At 64.1% G+C, this 22,634-nt stretch overlaps 3 protein-coding genes and 1 long non-coding RNA gene across 7 annotated transcripts in view; 2 read left to right on the top strand and 2 right to left on the bottom strand.

Moving 5' to 3' along the window:
• Positions 1 to 3,529, top strand: part of INTS11 (integrator complex subunit 11) — a 12,894-nt gene extending 9,365 nt beyond the window's left edge. For both annotated transcript variants that reach the window (XM_086715344.1, XM_086715343.1), the window contains exons 8-17: positions 461 to 525; positions 819 to 1,008; positions 1,346 to 1,429; positions 1,826 to 1,915; positions 2,022 to 2,184; positions 2,388 to 2,495; positions 2,578 to 2,639; positions 2,712 to 2,854; positions 2,937 to 3,066; positions 3,194 to 3,529. In XM_086715344.1, coding sequence (XP_086571470.1) covers positions 461 to 525; positions 819 to 1,008; positions 1,346 to 1,429; positions 1,826 to 1,915; positions 2,022 to 2,184; positions 2,388 to 2,495; positions 2,578 to 2,639; positions 2,712 to 2,854; positions 2,937 to 3,066; positions 3,194 to 3,259 — 1,101 coding nt within the window. In that variant the 3' untranslated portion in view covers positions 3,260 to 3,529. The remainder of the gene's footprint in view (positions 1 to 460; positions 526 to 818; positions 1,009 to 1,345; positions 1,430 to 1,825; positions 1,916 to 2,021; positions 2,185 to 2,387; positions 2,496 to 2,577; positions 2,640 to 2,711; positions 2,855 to 2,936; positions 3,067 to 3,193) is intronic.
• PUSL1 (pseudouridine synthase like 1) lies at positions 3,436 to 7,215 on the bottom strand. 2 transcript variants are annotated; one of them, XM_025912191.2, is made up of 8 exons: positions 6,495 to 6,903; positions 6,264 to 6,321; positions 5,939 to 6,126; positions 5,621 to 5,770; positions 5,362 to 5,532; positions 4,500 to 4,551; positions 4,256 to 4,418; positions 3,436 to 4,126 (listed from the first exon to the last, which is right to left on the bottom strand). In XM_025912191.2, exons 1-8 carry the CDS (start codon positions 6,563 to 6,565, stop codon positions 3,987 to 3,989), a joined length of 993 nt encoding a protein of 330 aa, XP_025767976.1. In that variant the 5' UTR covers positions 6,566 to 6,903; the 3' UTR covers positions 3,436 to 3,986. The 2 variants fall into 2 exon arrangements, with proteins under 2 accessions (XP_025767976.1, XP_086571480.1); XM_086715354.1 differs by having other exon boundaries at positions 4,256 to 4,551; positions 6,495 to 7,215.
• On the top strand, positions 6,660 to 22,634 carry ACAP3 (ArfGAP with coiled-coil, ankyrin repeat and PH domains 3). 2 transcript variants are annotated; one of them, XM_086715366.1, is made up of 24 exons: positions 6,660 to 7,461; positions 11,123 to 11,180; positions 11,878 to 11,997; positions 12,207 to 12,260; positions 13,407 to 13,465; positions 14,211 to 14,394; positions 14,864 to 14,908; positions 15,041 to 15,136; positions 15,221 to 15,295; positions 16,221 to 16,232; positions 16,837 to 16,949; positions 17,038 to 17,089; positions 17,336 to 17,436; positions 17,514 to 17,625; positions 17,924 to 18,132; positions 18,213 to 18,282; positions 18,416 to 18,510; positions 18,595 to 18,797; positions 18,946 to 19,050; positions 20,157 to 20,255; positions 20,368 to 20,588; positions 20,773 to 20,882; positions 20,985 to 21,095; positions 21,216 to 22,634. In XM_086715366.1, exons 1-24 carry the CDS (start codon positions 7,415 to 7,417, stop codon positions 21,361 to 21,363), a joined length of 2,499 nt encoding a protein of 832 aa, XP_086571492.1. In that variant the 5' UTR covers positions 6,660 to 7,414; the 3' UTR covers positions 21,364 to 22,634. The 2 variants fall into 2 exon arrangements, with proteins under 2 accessions (XP_086571492.1, XP_086571491.1); XM_086715365.1 differs by having other exon boundaries at positions 6,662 to 7,461; positions 18,943 to 19,050.
• On the bottom strand, positions 15,711 to 16,840 carry LOC147577694 (uncharacterized). Its single transcript, XR_015254363.1, has 2 exons — positions 16,342 to 16,840; positions 15,711 to 16,247 (listed from the first exon to the last, which is right to left on the bottom strand). It is a non-coding gene; the product is annotated as an uncharacterized LOC147577694 (long non-coding RNA).

Here is a 22,634-nt window from a genome sequence, read left to right as displayed (position 1 = left end):
CCTTCGCCACCTCCGGCATGTCAGGGGACGGGTGCCATGTGTTCTGGGCATGCGGGGAGGAATGTGTTCTCAGCATTAGGAAGAAAAACTTCCCTGAAGACCACGGGGGTTCTTATTCATCCCTTATCTCAGATCCCAGCCCAGGGCTGGCCAGAGCATCCATGCAGTCAGTTTGGGATGTATTGTGGCTGGGAGCAGGACTTGAGGGCAGAGCGTGGGGGCCTTACCTGTGGCCTGCAAAGGGCCTCTGACTCTCGGGGATACCTGGCCATGCCCTCTCAGTGGACGCAGGCCCTGGCCATCAGAGCTGCCAGCAGGGCCAGTGTTTATAGTAGCCGGTTCCTGAGAAGGCAGCCACAGGGAACCACCGCCTGCCCACTGTGATCAGAGGTGGCTTTAACTTGGGTGGGCAGCATGGCCAGGGGTTCCTGCCTGAGCCAGCCTTGCCCTTCCCCTGCAGGTGCTAATCCCTGTGTTTGCGCTGGGCCGCGCTCAGGAGCTCTGCATCCTGCTGGAGACCTTCTGGTAGGTGGTAGCCAGTCGGTTTCTGGGAGCCCTGGCTTGCGTGGGTGCCAGCGGCATGTCCGTGTCCAGCTCTAGGCAGAGTATAGTCAGGGTACCTGACGTCTGTTGGGGCGCCTGCTTGTACCGGGCCCCCCAGTCACGTGCCTACGTCCCCTCTGTGGGACCTGGATGTATAGGAGGGAGCGGGCAGGGGGTGATTCCTTCACGGATGCAGCCTGGGCTGGGGTGTGAGGGGGACGCAGGCTAGCCCTGCCCCGGCAGCTCCTCCACCGTGGCCCTGGCGCGGTCCGCAGGGAGCGCATGAACCTGAAGGCCCCCATCTACTTTTCCACGGGCCTCACGGAGAAGGCCAACCACTACTACAAGCTCTTCATAACCTGGACCAACCAGAAGATCCGGAAGACCTTTGTCCAGAGGAACATGTTTGAGTTTAAGCACATCAAGGCTTTCGACCGAGCATTTGCTGACAACCCGGGTCCGATGGTGAGGCCCTGGCCAGGAGGGGGTGGGGATGGCTGTCCTGTGCCCATGGTAGCCAAGTTGGGCTGAGGCAGCCAGCGTTGGCTGTCTACATGTGTGCACCTTCTCCGTGTCTGGGACGTGTGAGTGGTCCCTGCCTGCAGGTCTCCCTCAGGGAGTGGGGTGCACTGTGCTGAGGGAAAGATGGGGGGGTGGTCAGAAGATGGGGCCGGTGGTGGGTGCAGGGTCAAAAGACTCTGAGGGCAGAGGAGGGGCTGGACTCGTGTCCAGTGCTGGTTCTTTGGCAGGTGGGTGTCCACTGCCCTGACTGTGCCCTGACTGTCCCCTGCCTGCCCTGCAGGTTGTTTTTGCCACACCAGGCATGCTGCATGCTGGCCAGTCCCTGCAGATCTTCCGGAAGTGGGCAGGGAATGAGAAGAACATGGTGAGGGATCTGGGCTCCAGGTGTAGCTCCCAGGAGGGCCTATGAGGTTGGGCAGAGGTGGGGGAGCAGGGGCTCCACCCGGCTTGGGGGCACTGCTGTTGTCAGGACGGGGCTCAGTATCCCAGGGCCCTGTGTCTGACCCAGGCAGCTCCCACCCTTGCTGTGTGTCGTCCTCTCTGCATCGGGCAGTAAAGCCTTCTGGCTTCCGTAGCTGACGTGCTACTCAGGCCTGGGATGGGGAACTGCTGGCAAGGGGAAGGGGCCATCAAAGGTTCAGGTTTAGACAGGCAGCAGGGGTGGGGTGGAGAGACAGAGAGGAAGCCCGAGGCAGGAATGGGGGGGTGGGTGGTGTCATCTGCAGGGTGGCCGCCGGCTCCACGCCTCACTGCCCCACAGGTCATCATGCCTGGCTACTGCGTGCAGGGAACCGTGGGCCATAAGATCCTCAGTGGGCAGCGCAAGCTGGAGATGGAGGGGCGGCAGGTGGTGAGTCCCCACTTCCTGATAGCTCCACGGACCCCACCTTGGCTCGCTTGGGAGCCCTCTGAGCCTTTGCTTGTGGTAAGGGCCTGTGTGCACTGTGAATCTGCAGCTGGAGGTCAAGATGCAGGTGGAGTACATGTCCTTCAGTGCCCATGCCGATGCCAAGGGTATCATGCAGCTGGTGGGCCAGGCGGAGCCCGAGAGTGTGCTACTGGTGCATGGGGAGGCCAAGAAGATGGAGTTCCTGAAGCAGAAGATTGAGCAGGAGTTCCGTAGGTTGGGGGTGGGGGGTTGGGGGGGCGCGGGCTGCCACGGGATGTGGGGGTGTGTGTGTGGGGAGGGCTTGGGGGGGCACAGGGGGGTGTGGGCTGCCACGGGATGTGGGAGGAATGGGGGGCGCGGGCTGCCCGTGGGATCGGCATGGGCAGAGCCAGCCGATCCTGACAGGCTTTCTGCCCCTCCCCCTCCGGCCCAGGGGTCAGCTGCTACATGCCAGCCAACGGTGAGACGGTGACACTGCCCACAAGCCCCAGCATCCCTGTAGGCATCTCGCTGGGGCTGCTGAAGCGGGAGATGGCACAGGGTACGCAGGGCAGGGCAGGGCAGGGGAGCGGCTCAGCGGGTGGACCCGATGGCAGCTCCCGTCCTCGCCCCTTTCTCCACAGGGCTTCTCCCTGATGCCAAAAAGCCCCGGCTCCTGCATGGCACTCTGATCATGAAAGACAGTGTGAGTGCGCGTGGGCGGGGGCACGGCGGGGGCGTGGCGCTCCATGCCCCCTGACCTGCCCCTGTCCCGCAGAACTTCCGGCTGGTGTCCTCAGAGCAGGCCCTCAAGGAGCTGGGTCTCGCCGAGCACCAGCTGCGCTTCACCTGCCGTGTCCATCTGCACGACCCTCGCAAGGAGCAGGAGACAGCCGTGCGCGTCTACAGCCACCTGAAGAGGTGGGTACCCGACCCTTCCTGGCCCTGGGGCGGGTAAGAAGAGAGGTACAAGGCAGGCAGGTCTCACAGTGTTTCCCCACAGCGTCCTCAAGGAGCACTGCGTGCAGCACCTTCCCGACGGGTCTGTGACCGTGGAGTCCATCCTTATCCAAGCCGCGGCCCACTCCGAGGACCCAGGCACCAAGGTGCTGTTGGTCTCCTGGACCTACCAGGTGAGTGGCCTCCAGGGCCCTGTAGCCGGCAGGTCAGGATAGGCGGGGTTACCCCATCACCTTGCTCTGCCCAGGTATGGTGCTCAGGGGAGGTGAGATGACTGCCCCCTCTTGCATCTGGCTACAGGATGAAGAGCTGGGAAGTCACCTCACGTCACTGCTCAAGAAGGGCCTACCCCAGGCCGCCAGCTGATCACCAGCCAGAGGGCCCTAGGCTTCCCTCTAGAGCCATGTCTGTGCCTCAGGTCTTCCCTGTGTCCCTGGATGTGGAGCCCACGGCTGGTCACAGCACTTGTCCGTGAGGACACAACCAGCGTTATGTGCCTACGTGATTGGCCAGTTCTCGCCGAGGAAAGAAATAGGCCTGGGGATTTCATCACCCTTTATTTCTATTCCTGAGCCCCCAAGAGATGGGTGGTTGCTCCTGAGGTATTTTGTCCAGTAAAAAGAGAACCAAAGACCACATGGGTGTTCCCTTCTTGATGCCTAGACCTTTTTCCTGTGGTCTACCCAGAGCAGCCCACCTGGGGCAGACCGGGGTACCCAGGAAGGTGGGGACTTCTGGAAGGTACGGGCCAGTGGGAGGCAAGAAGCCTGCTGTGGCTCCGGATGGCCAAGTGCTGGTCCCTGCTGCTCCATGGAATGCAGAGCTGGGCAGGGTCCAGTGGCAGGGCCTAGTATGTCACAGCTGCCCTGATCTCAGCTGGGCATCTGGGGATTATCTGTGCCTCCCATGTGGTGAATCCTGCCGGGCACAGGAGGTTTTCTTCAGGGGCTGGGCCTGTCCAGGCCACAGCTTCCTCTGGGCTGCAGAGCCTCTGCCTGTCAAGGCCCTCCCCGCTCCCTAAGGCGAGCCCCCTCAGCCTCCCTCCCTACTGGGAACTTGATCACAGGGGCCGGGTCAGGAGTATGGCTTGGGTCTAAGGGCCCAGGGGAAGGAGACCCCTCACTCCAGGCTGCCTGCTTTTGGGAGCAGCTGGAGACTTTTTGTCCAACCTGGTTGGGGCTTCCTTGCCTCCAGGGCCCTGGCTTTCCTGCTGAACACAGGCTGGATTCCCACCTGTTAGGACAGAGGAGAGCTGCAGCTGTGCTGCTACCAGGAGCCCCTCCTCCCATCAAGCACCCCACCTTGGGAGGGGCTCAGTCATTGGGGTGCATGCAGGGACTTTTCCAGGCTGTCTACCCTTACCGAAACTCCCGTACTGCACTGACTTGAGGAATAAGCCATGGGCCGGGGCCACACGTGTCTGGTGTCTACCGAGGGGGTCCCGGCTTTCCAAAATCACCTTCACCTGAGCGGGCATCAGAGCTCCCAGCCCCACAGCCACCAGCACAGCTGTCATTCTCCGAACCTGCAATCCGAGGCCAAGACTGCCATAGTGACCCAGCTCCTTGGGTCCGCCCCCATCCCTGGAGGCCCAGGCAAAACCCACCTGTCTGTACAGAAAGGACTGGCTCTCAAACTCCAGGTTCCAGAACTGCAACCTAGAGATAGAGGCACCTGTGACACCTGGGCCAGGACAACCCCCAGTCTGCACTGTGGCCCCAGAGGAGGGGGGCAGGGGGAGGGAGCTAGGAAAGACTGGTTTCCACTCTCTCTTCCACCCTAGGGGCTTCCATTGGCCACCCTGCCCTCAAGTGAAGCTGCTGGGAGAGACCTTGTGAACGGGAGGGGCTGCAGAGCCTTCTGAGAGGCCTAGGCAGTGGGGACAGGGCTGTCAGGTGGAGGTGCTGCTGAGGCACAGGTCCTAGGGCAGCTCTGGGGCAGGGAGGTGAGCATGACCAACTCCTCTACCAGAAACCCAAGGCCCAGGGTAGGGGTTCTTCAGCTGATCATGCAGAAGTTCCTCCTCCCTTCAGTGCAGGCTCAGACTGAGAAGGTTTGGGAAGCCGACAGCTGACATCTGGCCAGAGGCCCCAGGAACAGTGGAACCAACCGCCTGCCAGGTAGCGCTGGGACCACTGGCCTGGTGCTCCTCTTCCAGCAAAGTGTTTTCAGCAGCTGCCAAGATCCATCTACTAGTCCATGAGCCGTGGCTGGACAGGGCTGGGAGCCCTTGGAGAAAGCATTCTCTGTTCCCAGTGTGGCAGGACCCCAGCCCAGGGCGGGGAGGGCACAGCTGTAGGTTCATGGTTGTTGGGGCCATGCCACTTAGCTGACTAGCATCTCCCCTGTGAGGTTGCTGATGGGCACCCAACTCCAGCTGTGTCCTGCACCACCCTCACCAAGGAAGGTGCTAAATCTAAATCCAGCTCCCCCAGCCTCTGGCCAGTGTGCAAGGTGCCTTTCATTACCTGTTCTCCTGGGGGAGGACAAAGGGGCTGCCTAGGTCAGGGGACACAGAAGCTCGGCGCAATGTGCGCACTGAGCTCGTGGCTGGGCTGCCAGCTGACTGGAAGGCACTGAAGTCATGTGTCCCTAGAAGGTGCTGGGCAGCCTCCTGCATGGCCTCTACATCCAAGCAGCTGCAGGGAGACAGGTGAGTGGTCAGGAGGGAGTAGCCAGCCAGGTGTGCCTGGCAACCCTCTCCTGCTCCCTCACATCCACGCTCACCCTGCCCGTAGTGCCCAGCATCGGTTTCGTTCAAACACAGACAGCTGATCGGGCCGGTGGCAGCCGGTGGCCAGGCGGTACAGGTAGGTCCTGGATGTGGCAGCATGGCGGGCATGGAAGTCAATGGGTACTCGGAAGGCCTGCAGTACCCTGTGGGAGCACGATCAGGCATACCAGAATGACCCCTATGCACCCACGGACCCAAGTGACCCCTTGGTATCTCCATCATTCCCAAGTTCTGTGCAGACACCAAGTCCTTCCTGACTCGTGGTCTCCACCCACAGCGGGCCAGTTTGGAGACAGCAGACAGGTGCTCACCGGATGGCCGGGTGCCTCAGGTGGGCATTGAGAGCTTCAGCCAGGACCTCGGGGGAGAAGGGGGGCTGGCCTGAGCGGCGCTGGACGTCTAGGTGAGCGGCGTTGCTCAGCGCGTGGACTCCAGCATCCGTGCGGCTGGAGATGGTGAACTTGACCGGCACCACCGAATTCAGCCTCTTTGCAGCCTCCTGCGAGGACAGAGCCGCCTGGGGCGGGGTGGGCAGCGCAGGGCGAAGGCCGGAGCCCAAGAGACCTGGGGGCTCTCATCTGCCCATTCCCCGGGTCTCCCTCTTTCCATTCTGAGGGGGTGGCCGGCGGAGCTCACCTCCAGGTAGTTCTGGACCCCGATGGCGCGCTGGGAGCCCCTGATGGCCGCGACCCCGCTGCGGGCAGAGGCGGGCTCAGGTTAGCTGACGGAGGCCCGCCCCGCACGAGCCCGTTCCCTTCCCAGGCGTCGAGTCCTAAATTAGCTCCCCCGCCACCTCCCCGGCCCCACCTAGGATGCCGGGATACACTTGGGGGCCGCGGGCATGGATGGGAGGTCCTGAAGACGTACTTGAACTCCGTGCCCAAGTACTGGAAGTACACGAGGTAGCGCGCCCTCACCGAGCCTGCGGCAGGGCCCATGGCTGGAGTCAGCAGAGCCAGGACCGGTCGAGAAGGGCCAGGCTGAGCAGATCCGCGTGTGTGCCCTGCGCGCGCGCACGGAAGCAGCCTGGCCACGCCCCCCGGCTGCGCCTGCGCCTTAGCTTTCCTCCCTGCAAGGCACTCGCTCGCCCCAAGGCAGCCGAAGGCCAGAGCAGGGGAGGGGCCGGACTTAGGGAGCGGGTGCAAACTGCCAGCGGGCTGAGGAGCGCGTGGATCGGATTCGGACAGTGGCACCAGGGAGGGGCTCCCGCGGACGGGCGCTCTTTCATCCGTCCTCTCGCCCGCTCACCCACTTCCCACCGTCCTGGAGTGGGTCCCGTGCCCACGATCCGCGCAAGCGGTTTTCGCAAACGCCCCGACTTGCGTAACGGCCGCCTCGCTGGAGCGGGCAGTCCCGCGCCCTCCCCGCCCCTCGCGGACCGGCGACTGTCGCTGGGCCCGACCCTCTTCCCAGCCCGCGGTGGCCTGGGAACGGGGCGGCAGGACGACGGGGCGTCCGGGCCGGAGCCAGGCGTGGCCGTGGCCGCAGGGAGGGGAGTTTGGCGACGCTCCCCGGCAGTGACAGCGGGAGGCGAGCGCGGGCGGCGAACATTGGCGACGCTCCCCAGCCGTGACAGCCCGCGGCGCGCGCGGGCGGCGGACTTTGGCGACATTCCCCGGCGGTGACAGGCGGGGCGGGGCGGCGGCGCGGCGGCCTCATTCCGGGGCGGGCGGGCGCCGAGCGCGGCGCGGGCGGGCCGGCTGACGGAGGAGCGAGCGGGCCGGCCGGGGATGCCGCTCGGGGCTCAGCGGTCCTCGTGTCAGTGAGCGCCGCGCACCGCCGCAGCCATGACGGTGGAGTTCGAGGAGTGCATCAAGGACTCGCCGCGCTTCAGGTGCGCCCCCAGGGGCGGCGCGGCCCTTTGTGGTCGGCGGGGGTCGCCGCCCCCTCGGGGCACCCGGGGTCGCCGAGGGTGGGCGCACGGGGCGGGGGGGGGGGGGCGTCGTTGCCGCCTATGAGCTGGGGCACGGGAGCCGGGGGTGGGGGGGCGCGGGAGCTGGAGGACCCCTCCTCGGACAAAGCCCGCAGCCCCGGGCCCAAAGGCCTTGAACAAAAGATGCCCCTTGTGCCGGTCACCTCGCGCGGAGAGTGCGCGCGTGGGGGTGGGGTGGCCGCCGGTACAGCCACCTTTCCGTGGGAGTGTCCACCCCCGCTTGGTGTCTGCACCATCGAGCTGGCCACCTGCACGGGGCTGAGGCCCTCCTGGCCCTGCGGTCCTTCTCTGGCCGGGGTGGCCTGGGTGCCAGGAGCGTCAGTCCCTGGAATGTGTCTTGGTCCGTGTGCCCAAAGCAGTGCATGGGGGTCAGGCAGCAGGAGCCACGCTTCAGTCTAGGGCTGGCTGCTTGGCAGGGATGACCTAGGGGCCTGGAGGTGTGGGCCCTAGGCTGAGCAGACTGGGTGGGATTTTCGGGTGGGGGTCCTGCCCTGTACCCAGCCCTGGGCTTGTCTGTTTAGTCCTTCCTGGTAGTGCAGGTGGGCTCACCCATGTGCACCACGAAGCACCCTCTGTGTGGCAGGTGCATATGCTTGTGTTCTGGTGCATATGCGTGAGCTCTGCTCCTCTGGACCCTCCCTTGAGGTGCCAGATCCTGGACGTGAATGTGTGGGTGGGCCGCACCCCTGGGCTGGCATGTTTGATGTGTACATGCAGACCAGGGATAGGTGCGTGCCTGCGTGAGTGCGTGTGCACGTGTCACTTTGTAACCTCTCTGTGTGGATATGTACACGGATGTATACACGTACTATGTGTTTATCACGCACATATGAGTTCTGGCACTAAACACACGTGTATTCTGACAGTAGGCATATGTATCTGTACATCTGTGTGTATCGTGTATACATATTTGAGTGTGTGTGTGTGTACTCTGTGTCACTGCCTGCATGCACATTTGATTGCACGTGAGTGTTTCTACCATGCTTCTGTGTACATGTGTCCTTGGTCATGCGTGTGTGTGCCTGCTGGGTCTTGGGTGTGCTGGCATGAGGACCTGTGTGTGGACGGACTGGTGAGCCTCAGCCCTGGTGCTCTTCCCCCTGGATCCCTTGCACAACCATCACACAGGGACAGAGAGTCACAAAGGCTTGGGGAGGCTACGGATGAGGAGTCAGGGGTTGGTCCAGGAAGGGGCCCCAGGCAGAGGGGCTGGGGGGATCCTCTGCGTTCACCCATCTTCTGTTGCTGACTGGTTGAGGGAGGGGGTGTGAGCAGCTCAGGCACCTACAGTCGTGGGCCCCCACCACCACCCACTGCCCTCCAGGACCCAGGCCGTAGGGGGAGACATAGCCAGGGTCTTGGTCCTGGCTGAGGCACGCTAGCCTCACCACCCCCCCCCCCCCCCCCCCCCCCCCCCGGCTTGCTCAGAAACCTCATGGTCCTTCTTCCCCGGAGTGGAGGGGTCCAGGCCCACCTTGCCTTGTCGGACTGGGGGCACTGGCATCCCATTCACCTCCTGGCCTTCCCTCCCACTAGCTTGGTCTGCCACCACTGTGGCACACAGTGGGTGCAGTGGCTGCCTGGGTTTTGCCATGCTTCCTCTGGCAGGGAGGGACTACCCCTGGAAAGTGCCCAGCTGGGCCTGGGAGGGGGGCTGAGGAGATTCATCTGAACCTTGGATCGTAGAAGCTACACCGTGTTGGTTTGGCGGTTGGGCCGTGATTTAACAGGGCGTTGAGGTTCTCTTGGGGGCCCACTGTCTCCTCCCCCACAGGGACTTCCGGTGGCAGGCCTGAGATGAGCCAGAGTGGGGCTGGGTGGGAGGCTGTGGCCAGTGATGTGAGGCCAGGTGGCTTCAGACCTGGGAAGAAGGACCCTGCCTACATGCTCTTGGCCTCGGGAGAGCCCCACAGCCTTGGGATGCACGTGGGAGAGTCCAGACTCTTCCAGACAGGCCTGGAGGCGCAGCCCCCTAGTTCTTAGTGCCCCCTCCCCTGGGTGGGGCTTCAGGCGCTGAGTCATGGCTTTGGTGGGAGAGCCTGCCTCACCCTCCTCCTTGTCATACAAGCTGCTGAAGAAATCCTGGAGGGGGGGTGGACAGGAAAGGAGGTCTCGGGTCCTTGGGGGCCAGGGCTCCCAGGACAGGGTGCTGGTGCTTTGCTCTCTGCTGAGCACCCACTTGCCTCCCATGAGCACACTCATCAGCATCTGGTGCAGCCCCACCCTTGTGGGGGACCCCCCACCCTCCACCGGCCTTGCCCAAGGGCAGCAGCTCTCTGTGCAGTGGCTCAGGACAGTTGGGGCAGCCAGGGTTCCTGCTGCAGCATCCACTCCTGGTGCGTGTCTCGTACCTTCTCTGGAACTCAGAGTCCCCTTAGCCCCACTGGAAGGGATGGCGCTCAGAGAGGAGCCCGTGTCCAGCCAGGGAGTGAGTGCGGTGGGGAACTTCCAAAGTCGCTGGCTGGGGCTGCCTGGCACCCTCCCCACAACTCCAAATTGTAGGCATGTGAGGGACTGGGAAACACTGGAACACAGCGCCCCCCCCCCCCCCCCCCACCGGCTGGCCATGAGGGCAGCGGGGGGGGGGGGGGGAGGGGGGACACTAGACCTGGATGGCCTTTGCTCTGCCTGACCCTGACCTAAGACCTATCCCTGGAGCTCTGCCTCTCACCTCTGGCCATGTTGTCAGCCCCGGCCCTGATTCTCCGTTGTCCTTCATCCCCTGGAGGCCAGATGGGCCCAGTTCACCAGCTGAGTGGGTTGGGGGGGGGGGGGCGCCAGGATCCTGGCCCTCTTTCCCTGTTTCCTGTTCCCAGAACACGGGGAGGGGGTCACGTGCCAGATCCATCTGCCTTGCCTTCCGGGGATTCTCCCGTCTGTGGCTTCTCTGGTGATGTCATTCGTTAACTCTTCCCTCCCTGAGGCAGCCCCATTGTAAGGCTGTCCCGGTGGGAGTGGGCTCCTCTGAGGCCTGACCCACCACTCCCTTTGAGCAGACTGTGCTGTTTGGTATTCTGAGGTTGGAGGAGTCAGGGGGCACCCGTCCAACAGTTATTCTGGGGTCTCATAATCTGCCGGGACCGGAGAGAGCAGCTAGCTGGCCCATGCTTACGCGCCCTGAGACTGGCTGGCCCCAGGCTCCATAGGACCTAGGTGGGATCTGGGGTCAATTCAGCCCTGGAGTGGCCGGGCCAGGAGGGTGACCAGCAGCCCCTCTTTCTGTCCTCAGGGACTTGATGACCTTCTCTCCCTGGGGCCACAGCAGCCAGCCGCCATCATAGCCGACTGGGCCTCTCTCTGATGGGAGTGGTGGTGGGTGCTGGGCGGCTCTGGAGTCAGCTGGACCTGGGTCCCAGTCCCACACCCTCTGCCCAGGGGGCATCGGCCTTTGCCAGCTTCTATTTCCTGCATGTCTGAGGAGCGTAGGACAGCGAGTGGGCTGAGGGGAGCGGGTGGCCTAAGCCGAGTGGCCCCTTCTCACTGCAGACCCTCACAGAGAGGTGCGTGGGGCTGGGGACGCTGTGGCTTGGCGGGCCTGCAGCCACCTGTGTTCCTGTTGCAGGGCTACTATTGACGAGGTGGAAACAGACGTGGTGGAGATCGAGGCAAAACTAGACAAGGTGAAGGCGGGGCCCAGGGGTGAATGGAGGGTCCTGGGCTGCTCTCTCTGCCCCCGTGCCTGACCCTGACCTGGCTCACACACAGGCTCGTGTATGAGTGTGTGTGTCTGTGTGCGTGTGTGATCAGGGCTCGGCCCCTCCCTCTGGGTTTGTGCCTCGTTCTCCCCGGCTGTACCCTACCTATCATACCTGTCCCAGGGGGCGCGTGCGGCACACGTGTGTCTCCTGTCAAGAGGGGGTAGGCCTTGGTGAGTCCCCCGCTGCCATCTTTTGGGCGAGGGGTGGGGATTGTTACTAGGGACGGGGTGGGGAGGGTGCTATTGAGTGGCTGGGTTGGGGGCCCGAGGGCAGGGGCAGGGGAGGAGAAGAGGGAGGAGGGAGGGGTAGCATCCCTGAGCACCCTCACTGGCTGGTCCTGCCAGCCCCCTGGCTAGGACCACATGCCCACCTGGGCCCTGGGTTCCCCAGTCTGGGCTTCGCTGTCCTGCTCCAGCCTTCTGCTCTGGAGCCAAGACCCACCCGCCACCTTGCTGCCCTCCCGGCTCCAGGTGGGTCACAGGGAGGGCTGGCTCACACGGCTGCGTCCCGGGCCCCGATGGGCCCTGGGGGGCTCCCGCCTCTGTGGCCTGATCTCTTGGAGGAGGCGAGGGCCGCCCCTTGCAGGCCATGAGAATGTGGCTCCTTCCGTCATCCGTAGCTGGTCAAGCTGTGCAGTGGCATGATCGAAGCTGGCAAGGCCTATGTCACGACCAACAGGCTCTTCGTGAGTGGTGTTCGAGACCTGTCCCAGCAGTGCCAGGGCGACACCGTCATCTCGGTGAGGGGGCGGCTGATCTCTGACCTCTAGACAGGGGTGGCACAGGCAGGCAGCCCCTTGACTATGCCCAGGCCCTGGGAGCAGGTGGGCATCTGTGCTGGGCCGCAGGGGTGGGCGGCTCAGATACCTGTGGGTGGAGGTGCCAGCCACCCTGGGAACACAGCTGTCTCATCTGAGCAAGGGGTCTCCCCTGCCCCGCCTCCCCCTAGGAATGTCTGCAGAGGTTTGGAGACAGCCTGCAGGAGATGGTCAACTACCACATGGTAAGCCCTGGCCACAGTGCGGTGATGTATGGGGGCCTGTCCAAGGGCACATCCCTCTGGCTTCCCATCCCAGGCGCCCCCTCCACCCCCCTCCCCGCCGCCCCCCCCCCCCCCCCCCCCCCCCCCCGCCGGCTCCCCGCAGGCCCCGCCCAGCCTGGAACGGCTGTCAGCTGGCTCAGAGGGAGCTGAGCTGGCGGGCTGCTGGGAAGCCACGTTCCTATTCTTCCAGTCTGTGGGGGTGGGGGGAACATCACTGAGGTGCTCTGCTGTGTCCCAGGTGAGGGCCAGGCAGTGGGGAGGTTATTTGGATCCTGGGGGTGGGAGGAGGTGGCAGCATAGTCGAGGCCTGAGGGCAATGGGGTCTCAGAGGCTGGTCCAGGGTCCCCAGGTTGAGCAGGGGTCTCTGGCCAGGCGGCAGAAGTATCTCCTAGGCTGACCCCACGTCCCCTGGTTAACTGCCAATCTCATTGCTACCCAGGCTGGGTCTGGTGACCTCAAGCCCCTCAGAGCCCCCAGCACAGGACACACAGAATAGGGCCCAAGGCACATGTGGGTGGTCAGACCCTGGCTTGGGAACCAGATCCCAGACTAAACAAGGAGCCCCACCCCCGCAGGGGAAGTTTAGAAATAAACCAGCTCAGGATAGCTCATTCTGCACTGTCTGTCAGTCTGTCTGTTCCCATTTAGGGCCCAGCCCTCCTCCCATGTTGGGAGGGATCTGACTATGGGTCTGGTCAGCGCTGTAGGGACCCCTGACCTGTTCCTAGGTCGAGTCCCTTGGAAGCTCTGGGCTCTAATCCTGTTCTTTCTCCTGTAGGCCTGGCCATCCTTGAGGTGGCCTCCCAGGGCCGGGAGGCCGTGTCTTGTGTATGCCTGCCCTGAGTTGGCATGGGCTGGTGCTCTGGTGTCTAATCTGGCTGAGAGCCCAGTGGGGGAGATGGGCAGGTGGGCACAGCTGTGGCCTCTGGGCATCAACCCAGGCCTGGGGCCACGCCCAGTCCCCTGGACCCTGTGAGGCTGGCTCTGGGGGGGGCAAACAGCTGGAGCCCAAGCAGGGCTGGGCGGGGCTTTCCCTGCTCCTCATCTGCAGTGACAGGGGCTTGGTCCCTAGAGCCCTAACCCCACCGCCCCCACCTTGGCCCACAGATCCTGTTTGACCAGGCCCAGAGGTCCGTGCGGCAGCAACTGCACAACTTCGTCAAAGAGTGAGTGGCCCCCAGAGCCCTGTGGGAGGCCTGGCCTCTGCTGGCCCTGGGAGGGGCTGGTGGTGGCACCTGTGATAGCACAGGGAGCAGGTACAGCTACGCCTGGTTGGGGGGGGGGGATCCTGGGGCCTGCCTTCAAGACTGTGGGTGGGGGACTCGGCAGGAGCCGAGGCTTGGAGGCAGGACAGGCCTGGGGTCAAGGAAACAGTGCCTGGAGGGCAGGGTGAGGGGTCAAGGTGCACACAGGGTAGCCAGGAGGGCCTCGGGCAAGGAGTGAGGGTGGGCTATAGAAGGCATTAAGGTTGTGGGAGGGGTGGGGGCTGCACTGAGGCCTGACCTCTATGCCTCATGTGCAGTTGGGGTGCCTGTGGCACCCCCAGGTGAAGATGTAGAATTGAATCTGAGTTTGAGTCTGGGGTCCAGGGTGAGGCAGAGGGTCTCCCTAGGCTGGACTGGTCCTGGGAGTGAGGTGGTAAAGGGCAGGGGGAGGCCCTGGATCATGGGACGGGCCCTGGTGGGAGAGGAGGAAGAGGAGGAGGAGAATAGGGGAGGGGAGAGAAGGAGGAGGAGGAGGAGAGCCGTAGCGGGGGGGGGGGGGGTGGGGTGCTGGGACTGGCAGGTGGGGAAGGGAGGCCCTGCCTGGGGGCACGGAGTGGGCACAAGTAGAGGGAGAGCATTTCATGGACGTGGGAGATCCTACATGCACCCCTCCCAAGACCCTGGCCTGACACCTGCTGGCCCTCAGGGACGTGCGGAAATTCAAGGAGACCAAGAAACAGTTTGACAAAGTTCGGGAGGACATGGAGCTGTCCCTCGTGAGGAATGCCCAGGCCCCACGGCACCGGCCCCACGAGGTGGAGGAGGCCACAGGTGCCTTGACCCTCACCCGGAAGTGTTTCCGTCACCTGGCACTAGACTATGTGCTCCAGGTCAGCGGCTGGGCACAGAGCAGTTGTGGCCTGGAAGGGGGTGGAGGCCGCTCTGTATTCCGACAGACAGACAGACAGACAGAGCTGTTGCTCGGAGGGGCCCCTCTGCCTCCAGAAAACCCGAGATGCCGGATCTTGGGAACGGACAGGGTGGCGGGGTGCCCAGGCAAGGGTGGGCCGGGGACAGAGGTGGGGCTGAGGCCTTGAAGATCTTGCGGAGGGGGCCTTGGAAGGCCTGGGAGCAGGTCTGAGAATTTCTGGCTTTGCCCGTGGGAGGAACCCACGGTCCTGACGTGGGGAGGGACTCCTTGACCACGGGAGGGTGAGGCTGGCACAAGTGCAGGGGGCTGAAGATGAGCTGGGGGTCTCGGGGAACCACAAGCAAGCCTGAGAGGACTCTGCGGTAAGGGACAGTCCATGGGCTGCCTCGTCCCTGACACCCTTCACCCGTTCACCCCTCCCTTGGCAGATCAACGTACTCCAGGCCAAGAAGAAGTTTGAGATCTTGGATTCTGTGAGTGACTGGTTGGTAGGGGTGGGGGGGCATTGGCCTTGAGTACAGGCCGTGAGGTACAGGGGATGTGAGTGCACCTGCTGGGCCCCTGGGGGCCTGGTCCCACCTGTGTCCCCCCGCCCCTGCCTACAGATGCTGTCCTTCATGCACGCCCAGCACAGCTTCTTCCAGCAGGGCTATAGCCTGCTGCACCAGCTGGACCCCTACATGAAGAAGCTGGCAGCCGAGGTGAGCCCGCGGGGTGGGGCGAGACCCAAGACCCGGGTCTCAGGAAGAATGTTCATGCCCCTCCCTGGTGCCCCTCCCCCACAGCTAGACCAGCTGGTGATCGACTCGGCAGTGGAAAAGCGTGAGATGGAGCGAAAGCATGCTGCCATCCAGCAGCGGGTGAGGCCCTGCACCCCCTGACCTCCGTGCATGGAAGGGGGACCCCAAGAAGCCAGTACCCCTCTCCCCCAGGCCTGCCCACGCTGCTTCGCTTACAAATGTGTGCTCAGAAGGAGAGGTCTCTGTTTTTTTTTTTTTTTAAATTTTTTTTAACGTTTATTTATTTATTTATTTATTTATTTTTTAAACGTTTATTTATTTTTGGGACAGAGAGAGACAGAGCATGAACGGGGGAGGGGCAGAGAGAGAGGGAGACACAGAATCGGAAACAGGCTCCAGGCTCTGAGCCATCAGCCCAGAGCCCGACGCGGGGCTCGAACTCACGGACCGCGAGATCGTGACCTGGCTGAAGTCGGACGCTTAACCGACTGCGCCACCCAGGCGCCCCATAACGTTTATTTATTTTTGAGAGATAGAGACAGAGCACGAGTGGGGGAGGGGCAGAGAGAGGGAGACACAGAATCCGAGGCAGGCTCCAGGCTCCGAGCTGCCAGCACAGAGCCTAACACAGGGCTTGAACTCGCGAACCCGTGAGATCATGACCTGAGCTGAAGTCGGATACTTAACGACTGAGCCGACTGAGATGCCCACTCTCTCCGGAGAGGTCTCCATTCTTAGGAGCCTCAAACGGCAGAGTAGAAGGGGCATCGGTCACTTAGGGGTCACTTAGAGGCCAGGCCTGGGTGGGCAGGGGAGCCAGCCCATCCGGGTTCCAGATGCTGGGGCTGGGGCTAGAGCGGGGACCCGGGGTTTCCTTCCTTTGAGGCCAGTGGTGGTCTCTGAGGCCTCAGTTGCTGGCTCTTGCCCAGACAGCCCCAGGGTAGAGGTGGGCTGCAGGTAGGAGTGACTGTTCCCGGACCACTGGGAGCCCACTCATCGGCTCTCTCTCCCTCTCTGCACCCCCTCCTGCTCCTGGCCCCCGCAGACGCTGCTGCAGGTGAGTGGGAGTGCCCTGGGGGAGGGAATGGGGGGGAGCAGTTGAGCAGGCAGGGCGGGGCCCCTGCCCTCCCCCACCCCGCAGAGCTTCAGCACCAAGGACACCTCACTTTGCCGCGAGCATGCGGCGGCGGCTGGCACCAGCGGGGACTTGGGCTGAGCTGGACTGCATCCCCCGCGGGAACAGCAGCAGCTGTCCCTTTCTGCCCCCACTCAGCCAGGGGAGCAGGTGGCCGGGCCTCCTCTCCTGCCGCCGGACACACAGGACAACGCCCAGTGTCTCCTCAGTCTCTGTGAATGGAGCTCTCTGTCAGGCTGGCTGGAGCAGGCCCAGCTGGCAACATGAATGGGGGACTCAGGATGGGGGCAGGAAGCTTCCTTCCTGATCCCAGAGCCTGCTGGCCCCACAAGGCTGGGGGTGTGGGCTGGGGCCCTCAGCTGTAGTGTGAGGCGTCTGCCCTCAGTGGGGTTTCAGGGTGAAGGTCCGTGCTGGGGTCAGAGGAGTGCCCCACCTCAGCATTGGCTCTGGAGGAACCTGGCAGGGCAGCAGTGTCCTCGCAGCCAGGCCGGGCACTCACTGGGGGCTGGGCTCCAACCACCCCCAGGACTTCTCCTACGATGAGCCCAAAGTGGAGTTTGATGTGGATGCGCCCAGCGGTGTGGTGATGGAGGGCTACCTCTTCAAGAGGGCCAGTAATGCCTTCAAGACGTGGAACCGGTGAGGGAGGGGCCTGCTCAGGGGGTCTGCGGGGTTAGACAGGGGACTGGCCCTGCCTGACCCCCTCCTGGCCCATCCACCTGCCCAGGCGCTGGTTCTCCATCCAGAACAGCCAGCTGGTCTACCAGAAGAAACTCAAGGTGCGCTTCAGGGCTGCTGGGGCTGGGTCAGTGACAGCCGGGCCCCTCCCCGCCTGGACCCCGGGGCGGGCTGGGCGGCGGGGGTTGCACAGGGTTGAGGACACTGAGCCTGAATGGGCCGCCCGAGGGCAGAGACCACCTGGGTCTCAGATGGTCTGTGTCTCTAAAATGGAACGATAAATGGGTGGTCAGTGCAGGGCCAGGCCTGCGTGCTGAGCGCAAGGGCCCCGGTGGTGCTGCCCGCAGGACGTGCTCACCGTGGTGGTGGATGACCTCCGTCTGTGCTCCGTGAAGCCATGTGAGGACATCGAACGGAGGTTCTGTTTTGAGGTCGTGTCACCCACCAAGTGAGGAGGCCCAACCGGGGGCGGGGTGGGGGAGGGAGCCCTTCTGCCCGCCCGGCCTGATGGTCCCCTTCCCCTAGGAGCTGCATGCTGCAGGCCGACTCAGAGAAGCTGCGGCAGGCCTGGGTTCAAGCTGTGCAGGCCAGCATCGCCTCTGCCTACCGGGAGAGCCCGGACAGCTGCTACAGTGAGGTGCGGCCCTCTCGGGACCCTCCACGTGTGTGCACACGTGCCTGCGTGCTGCAGAGAGGCAGCCCCTGCAGGCTGCATGCAAGTGTGCATGTGAGTGTGAGCACGTGCTCATGCACACGTAGGTGTGCGCGTCGTGTGTACGTGCATGTGAGTATGCGTGCACACACGGACACGCAGGCTTACGCTTCAGGCGTCCTAGCCTGTGCCGGCATCTCTGGGTGGGGGGGGAGAGGGGGCCCACCGGGGTGATCGAGGCTGGAACTCCTGAAGGCTGAGTGGCCCCTCACACCATCCCCAGAGGCTGGACCGCACGGCGTCTCCGTCCACGAGCAGCATCGACTCTGCTACGGACTCGCGGGAGCGCAGCGTCAAGGGCGAGAGCGTGCTGCAGCGTGTGCAGAACGTGGCTGGCAATAGCCAGTGTGGGGACTGTGGCCAGCCGGATCCCCGCTGGGCCAGCATCAACCTGGGGGTGCTGCTCTGCATCGAGTGCTCCGGCATCCACAGGTGCGCCCACTGGGTGGGCTGGGGCTGAGGTGCTGGGGTAGAGCCACGCCCTGACTCACCCCTGCCTCCTCACCTCCCAGGAGCCTGGGCGTCCACTGCTCCAAGGTGCGGTCCCTGACCCTGGACTCATGGGAGCCAGAGCTGCTGAAGGTATGTATGGAGGCCACCTCAGACCGTTGGCAGGGGGTGGTGGCTGCAGGAGCCGGGTCTGCAAGCCTGGGGGTGGGGGTGAGAAGGAGGGGCATGACCTGGGGCTGATGCTGCACACCCCTTCTCCTGCTAGCTGATGTGTGAGCTTGGAAACAGCACCGTGAACCAGATCTACGAGGCTCAGTGTGAGGGGCCAGGTGGCAGGAAGCCCACAGCCAGCAGCCCTAGGTGAGGTTGGGGGGGGGGCAGCCTAGACGGGGCCAGGGCAGCCCCCACCCACGCGGTGCAGCCTCACGGCCATCCCTGGTGCAGGCAGGACAAGGAGGCCTGGATCAAGGACAAGTATGTGGAAAAGAAGTTCCTGCGGAAGCCACCGTCGGCACCAGCCCGGGACGTCCCCCGGCCCTGGAGGGCGCAAAAGTGCCAGCGCCACCACAGCTCCCCCCGGGTCCCTGCTGCCCGCCGCAAGGTCCGGCTGGAGCCCATCCTGCCCTCTGTGGCTGCTCTGTCCTCAGGTGCCAGCAGGCTACTCCCTTAGCTCACGTGCCCACGCGGAGTTGGGGACGGGCTCCAGCAGGGAGGAGGAGGGAGGCAGGGACTACCAGCATGACTTGGGCACCCTACCTCGCCTTGGGTCTCAGTCTCCCCACCTCCCCGCAGCAGGTGCTGTGGAGCGCAAGTTCCGGAGGGACTCTCTCTTCTGCCCGGATGAGCTGGACTCCCTCTTCTCCTACTTCGATGCTGGAGCTGCTGCAGCCGGTCCACGGAGTAAGTGCCGTGAGGGCCCTGGCCCCTGTCACCCGACTCCCCTCAGTGAGGCCAGCAGAGCAGGGCCAGGCATGCTCATCTTGAGGTGGATGAGTGTGGACAGCCTTAGCCATGTGCTCGGAGACCAGAGGGACAGGCGTTTTTTGCAGGAAGGACTGGGCTGGGGCTGGGGAGAATTTAGGGGTCAAGCAGGGATAAGGTTGAGATAGCATCTCAAGGGTCTGGGGTTACTTGGCCACTGACTTGGAGACCGAGGTCCTGATCCTCGAAGAGTGATGTGTATGAATTGTGTGCGCGGTGCGCACATTGGAGTGTATGTGGGCGTGTGGCTGGATGTGCGCATAGGCATATAGGTACGTGTGTGTGTGCGCGCGTGCATGTGCATGCTGGGGGCCTGGACAGCTGTGTGCTGGAGCCAGCCCGTGAGAGAACTGTGCACCCTTCCCAGCCCCTCTTGGAGTTGGGGGCCACATGCTACAAGCAGGGTTTCCCGCCAAGGGCTTCCTGTTAACGATTTACCAGCACCCAGTGGTCTGGAGCACTTGTAGAGCCTTTCTGGGCAGTGTAGGCAGAAGGCGTGGACCCAGACCAAGAACAGACAGGGGTGCTGGGGGTGACAAGGGCGTGCCCTCAGGCGGCAGAGGGCGCTGCCTCACCATTCCTAAGCCTGGGGCTGCCCTTGGGTAAGCCAGCTGAGATTTCACTCAGCATAGTTGGGGAGGGGGAGAGGAGGTGGGGGTGTCCCAGGGCTTGGCAAAGACCCCTTGCTGCACAGTGACCTCCCAGGGTGCACTCAGCACAGACAGGGCTGAATATCCTCTGTGCGTGGTCATGCTTCCGCCCATCCATCCTGCCAGGGCTGACCTGCTGGGGGGTGGGGGGTGGCTTCCCCTGGAGTTGTGCTCTCTGATGCGTTACTTTGGCTCCTTTGAGCCCTTCCTTGGTTTTCTCCCCTCCCCACCCCACCCCCCATCCTAGGCAGGGCTCCCCTCCCCTCGTGGCAGCAGATCCTGTCCCTGGAGGATGGATGGGGCTTCCAGCCTTCCCACAGGGCTCCAGCAGGAGTCAGGAGCTCTAAGGACCCCCTCTGTCCCCGGACCCCGCAGGTCTGAGCAGCGACAGTGGCTTGGGAGGCAGCTCTGATGGCAGCTCTGACGTTCTAGCCTTTGGCGGAGGCTCGGTTGTGGACAGCGTCACTGAGGAGGGTGGGTGTGCCCCCTCTCCCCCCGCCCCCCCCCGCCCCGTCCCTGCCCCGGCCCTCCCCAGACGCACCCCTGGCCTGGTCACAGCCCCTGACCGCAGCACCTCTCCCCGTAGAGGGTGCAGAGTCGGAGGAGTCCAGCGGGGAGGCGGATGGAGAAGCAGAGGCCTGGGGCCTGGCGGACGTGCGCGAGCTGCACCCTGGTCTACTGGCGCACCGAGCGGCGCGAACCCGAGACCTCCGAGCGCTGGCCATGGCGCTGGCACACGGGGCAGAGGTCAACTGGGCCGACGCGGAGGACGAGGGCAAGACGCCTTTGGTGCAGGCTGTGCTGGGGGTGAGCAGGCACAGGGGGGTGGCACAGGGCACAGGTGCATCTTCAGAGCCCGCTTTCTTCTGGCGCCCACACAAGGGCCCCTTGTGCCCGCACTCCGCCCCCCCCCCCCCCCCCCCCCCCCCCCCCCGCGAGATCAGAGAGGAGCCATTTCCTCAGCTTAACCTGACTGTACTCGGCTCCCCAGGGCTCCTTGATTGTCTGTGAATTCCTTCTGCAAAACGGAGCAGACGTGAACCAAAGAGACAGCCGGGGCAGGGCGCCGCTGCACCACGCCACACTCCTGGGACGCACGGGGTGAGTCTCTGGCGCCCCTCCTGCCCGCCCAGGGAAGGGGGGCTGGGGCCACCTCCTCCCGCCCCTGGCCAGCCCCGACCCGTCCCCTCCATCCTTCTTCAGTCAGGTCTGCCTGTTCTTGAAGCGGGGGGCCGACCAGCACGCCTTGGACCACAAGCAGCAGGACCCACTGAGCATCGCGATCCAGGAGGCGAACGCGGACATCGTCACTTTGTGAGCGCTGACGGGGCCGTCGGGGGTGGGGCGCGAAGGCCGGGGGCTCTGGGGGAAGGAGCGCGTCCCGCTCTCGCCCTCCCCGCCCCTCCACACCTCACGCCGCCGCGCCTCCCCCAGGCTCCGGCTGGCCCGCATGGCTGAGGAGATGCGAGAGGCGGAGGCGCCCCCGGGCCAGCCGGGCCCCCTGGCGGGCAGCAGCCCCACGGAGCTCCAGTACCGCAGGTGCATCCAGGAGTTCATCAGCCTCCACCTGGAGGAGAGCTAGGGCGGCCAGGCCCCTGCCCTGCCCGGGACGCCCCGGCCATTCCCTGGAGCCCCAGCTGCCTGCTCTGCCCTCCCGGGAGCTGCCCGACCCCCAGGGCCGTGAGAGGGACCCCAGCACGGGGTCTTCTGAAGCCCCACGTTTCCCCCTGGGAGGTGCTGCATCATCTGATGCCCCTCGCCGCACCCGGGGACCCTCCGTCTTCAGGTGGCCCCTTCCTCGGGAGCCCGGGTCGCTCATGTCACGAACCACTCTCAAGGCCCCGTGTCACCTTGTGCCCCTCAGAACCACCCTCCCTCCCCCGCTCTGGGGCCGGTGTCGTGCCCCCACCTTTACTGCCATGGAACACTGACCTGCTAGTTGGGTCCCTCCTACACACCCCCAGAGCCCCTCTGCTAGGCCTTGGGGCTGGTGGCTGGCCACCAGCGCCTTTCAAGGGCAGAAGGGGACAGCCCATCCAGGGAATCAACCCGTGTACCTCACTTAGTGACCGGCATCCAGGCTGGGCTTCTCGGGTGCTGGGGGGGGGGGGGGGCTGTGGCCTGGGGCCTCAGCCCTGGCTGGACGCGGGCGTCCCGAGGCCATGTGGCTGGCCACGCAGGCCCCAGTCCTGGGCAGCCCGAGACCTGTCTCTGCCTCCTCCAGAGGCGCTTGGCCCAGAGCCGGTGCATAAAGGACTTTGGCACTTTCCGCCCCTGCATCTGACATTCTTTGTCACAGACCGAGCGGATTTTCTACAACGATCTCTTTCTCACTTTGTCTTGTGTCTTTTCTCTGTGGACTCTTGAGGGCCACCTGGATGGGCCCGGCTCTGCCTGCTGCTGGGGGGGGGGGGAGGGGGGGGCTCCTGCAGCTCTGTTCTGCCCCTCACCTGCCTCGCTCCTCTAGCTGGGCCCTTGGATGGGCCCAGGGGTCCCTCAGCTCACTCCCCAGGGCCCACCAAGGTGTTCGCTCTGCATTCCCCTTTCCTGGAGCCCCGGGGCAGTGGCTGGGCCTCTCCCCAACTTACATCCTTGGTCAGGCCAAGGCCAGTTGGCCGGTCACTATGCAAAAACTGTCCAGGGAGGCTCCATTGGCGGCAAGGTGGGTGCTGACTAAGTGCCCCCCCATCTCCCTTGCCTGTTGGCCGTGACCCCTACAGAGCAGAATTAACTCCCTCCTTTCTCCCTGCTTGAGCTCTGCCCCCACCTCCCACCCCACCACCTGCATCAGGGCCTCGGGCTGGCAGGACCCGCCCCCTGCTCCAGATCACAGTTAATAAACTTCTGCTTGCA

Source organism: Puma concolor, chromosome C1 (assembly GCF_028749965.1).
Source record: "Puma concolor isolate L17-30 chromosome C1, mPumCon1.1.hap2, whole genome shotgun sequence".
Lineage (NCBI taxonomy): Eukaryota > Metazoa > Chordata > Mammalia > Carnivora > Felidae > Puma > Puma concolor.
The sequence above is the reverse complement of the archived record's forward strand: the minus strand, read 5'-3'. Positions and strand labels throughout refer to the sequence as shown.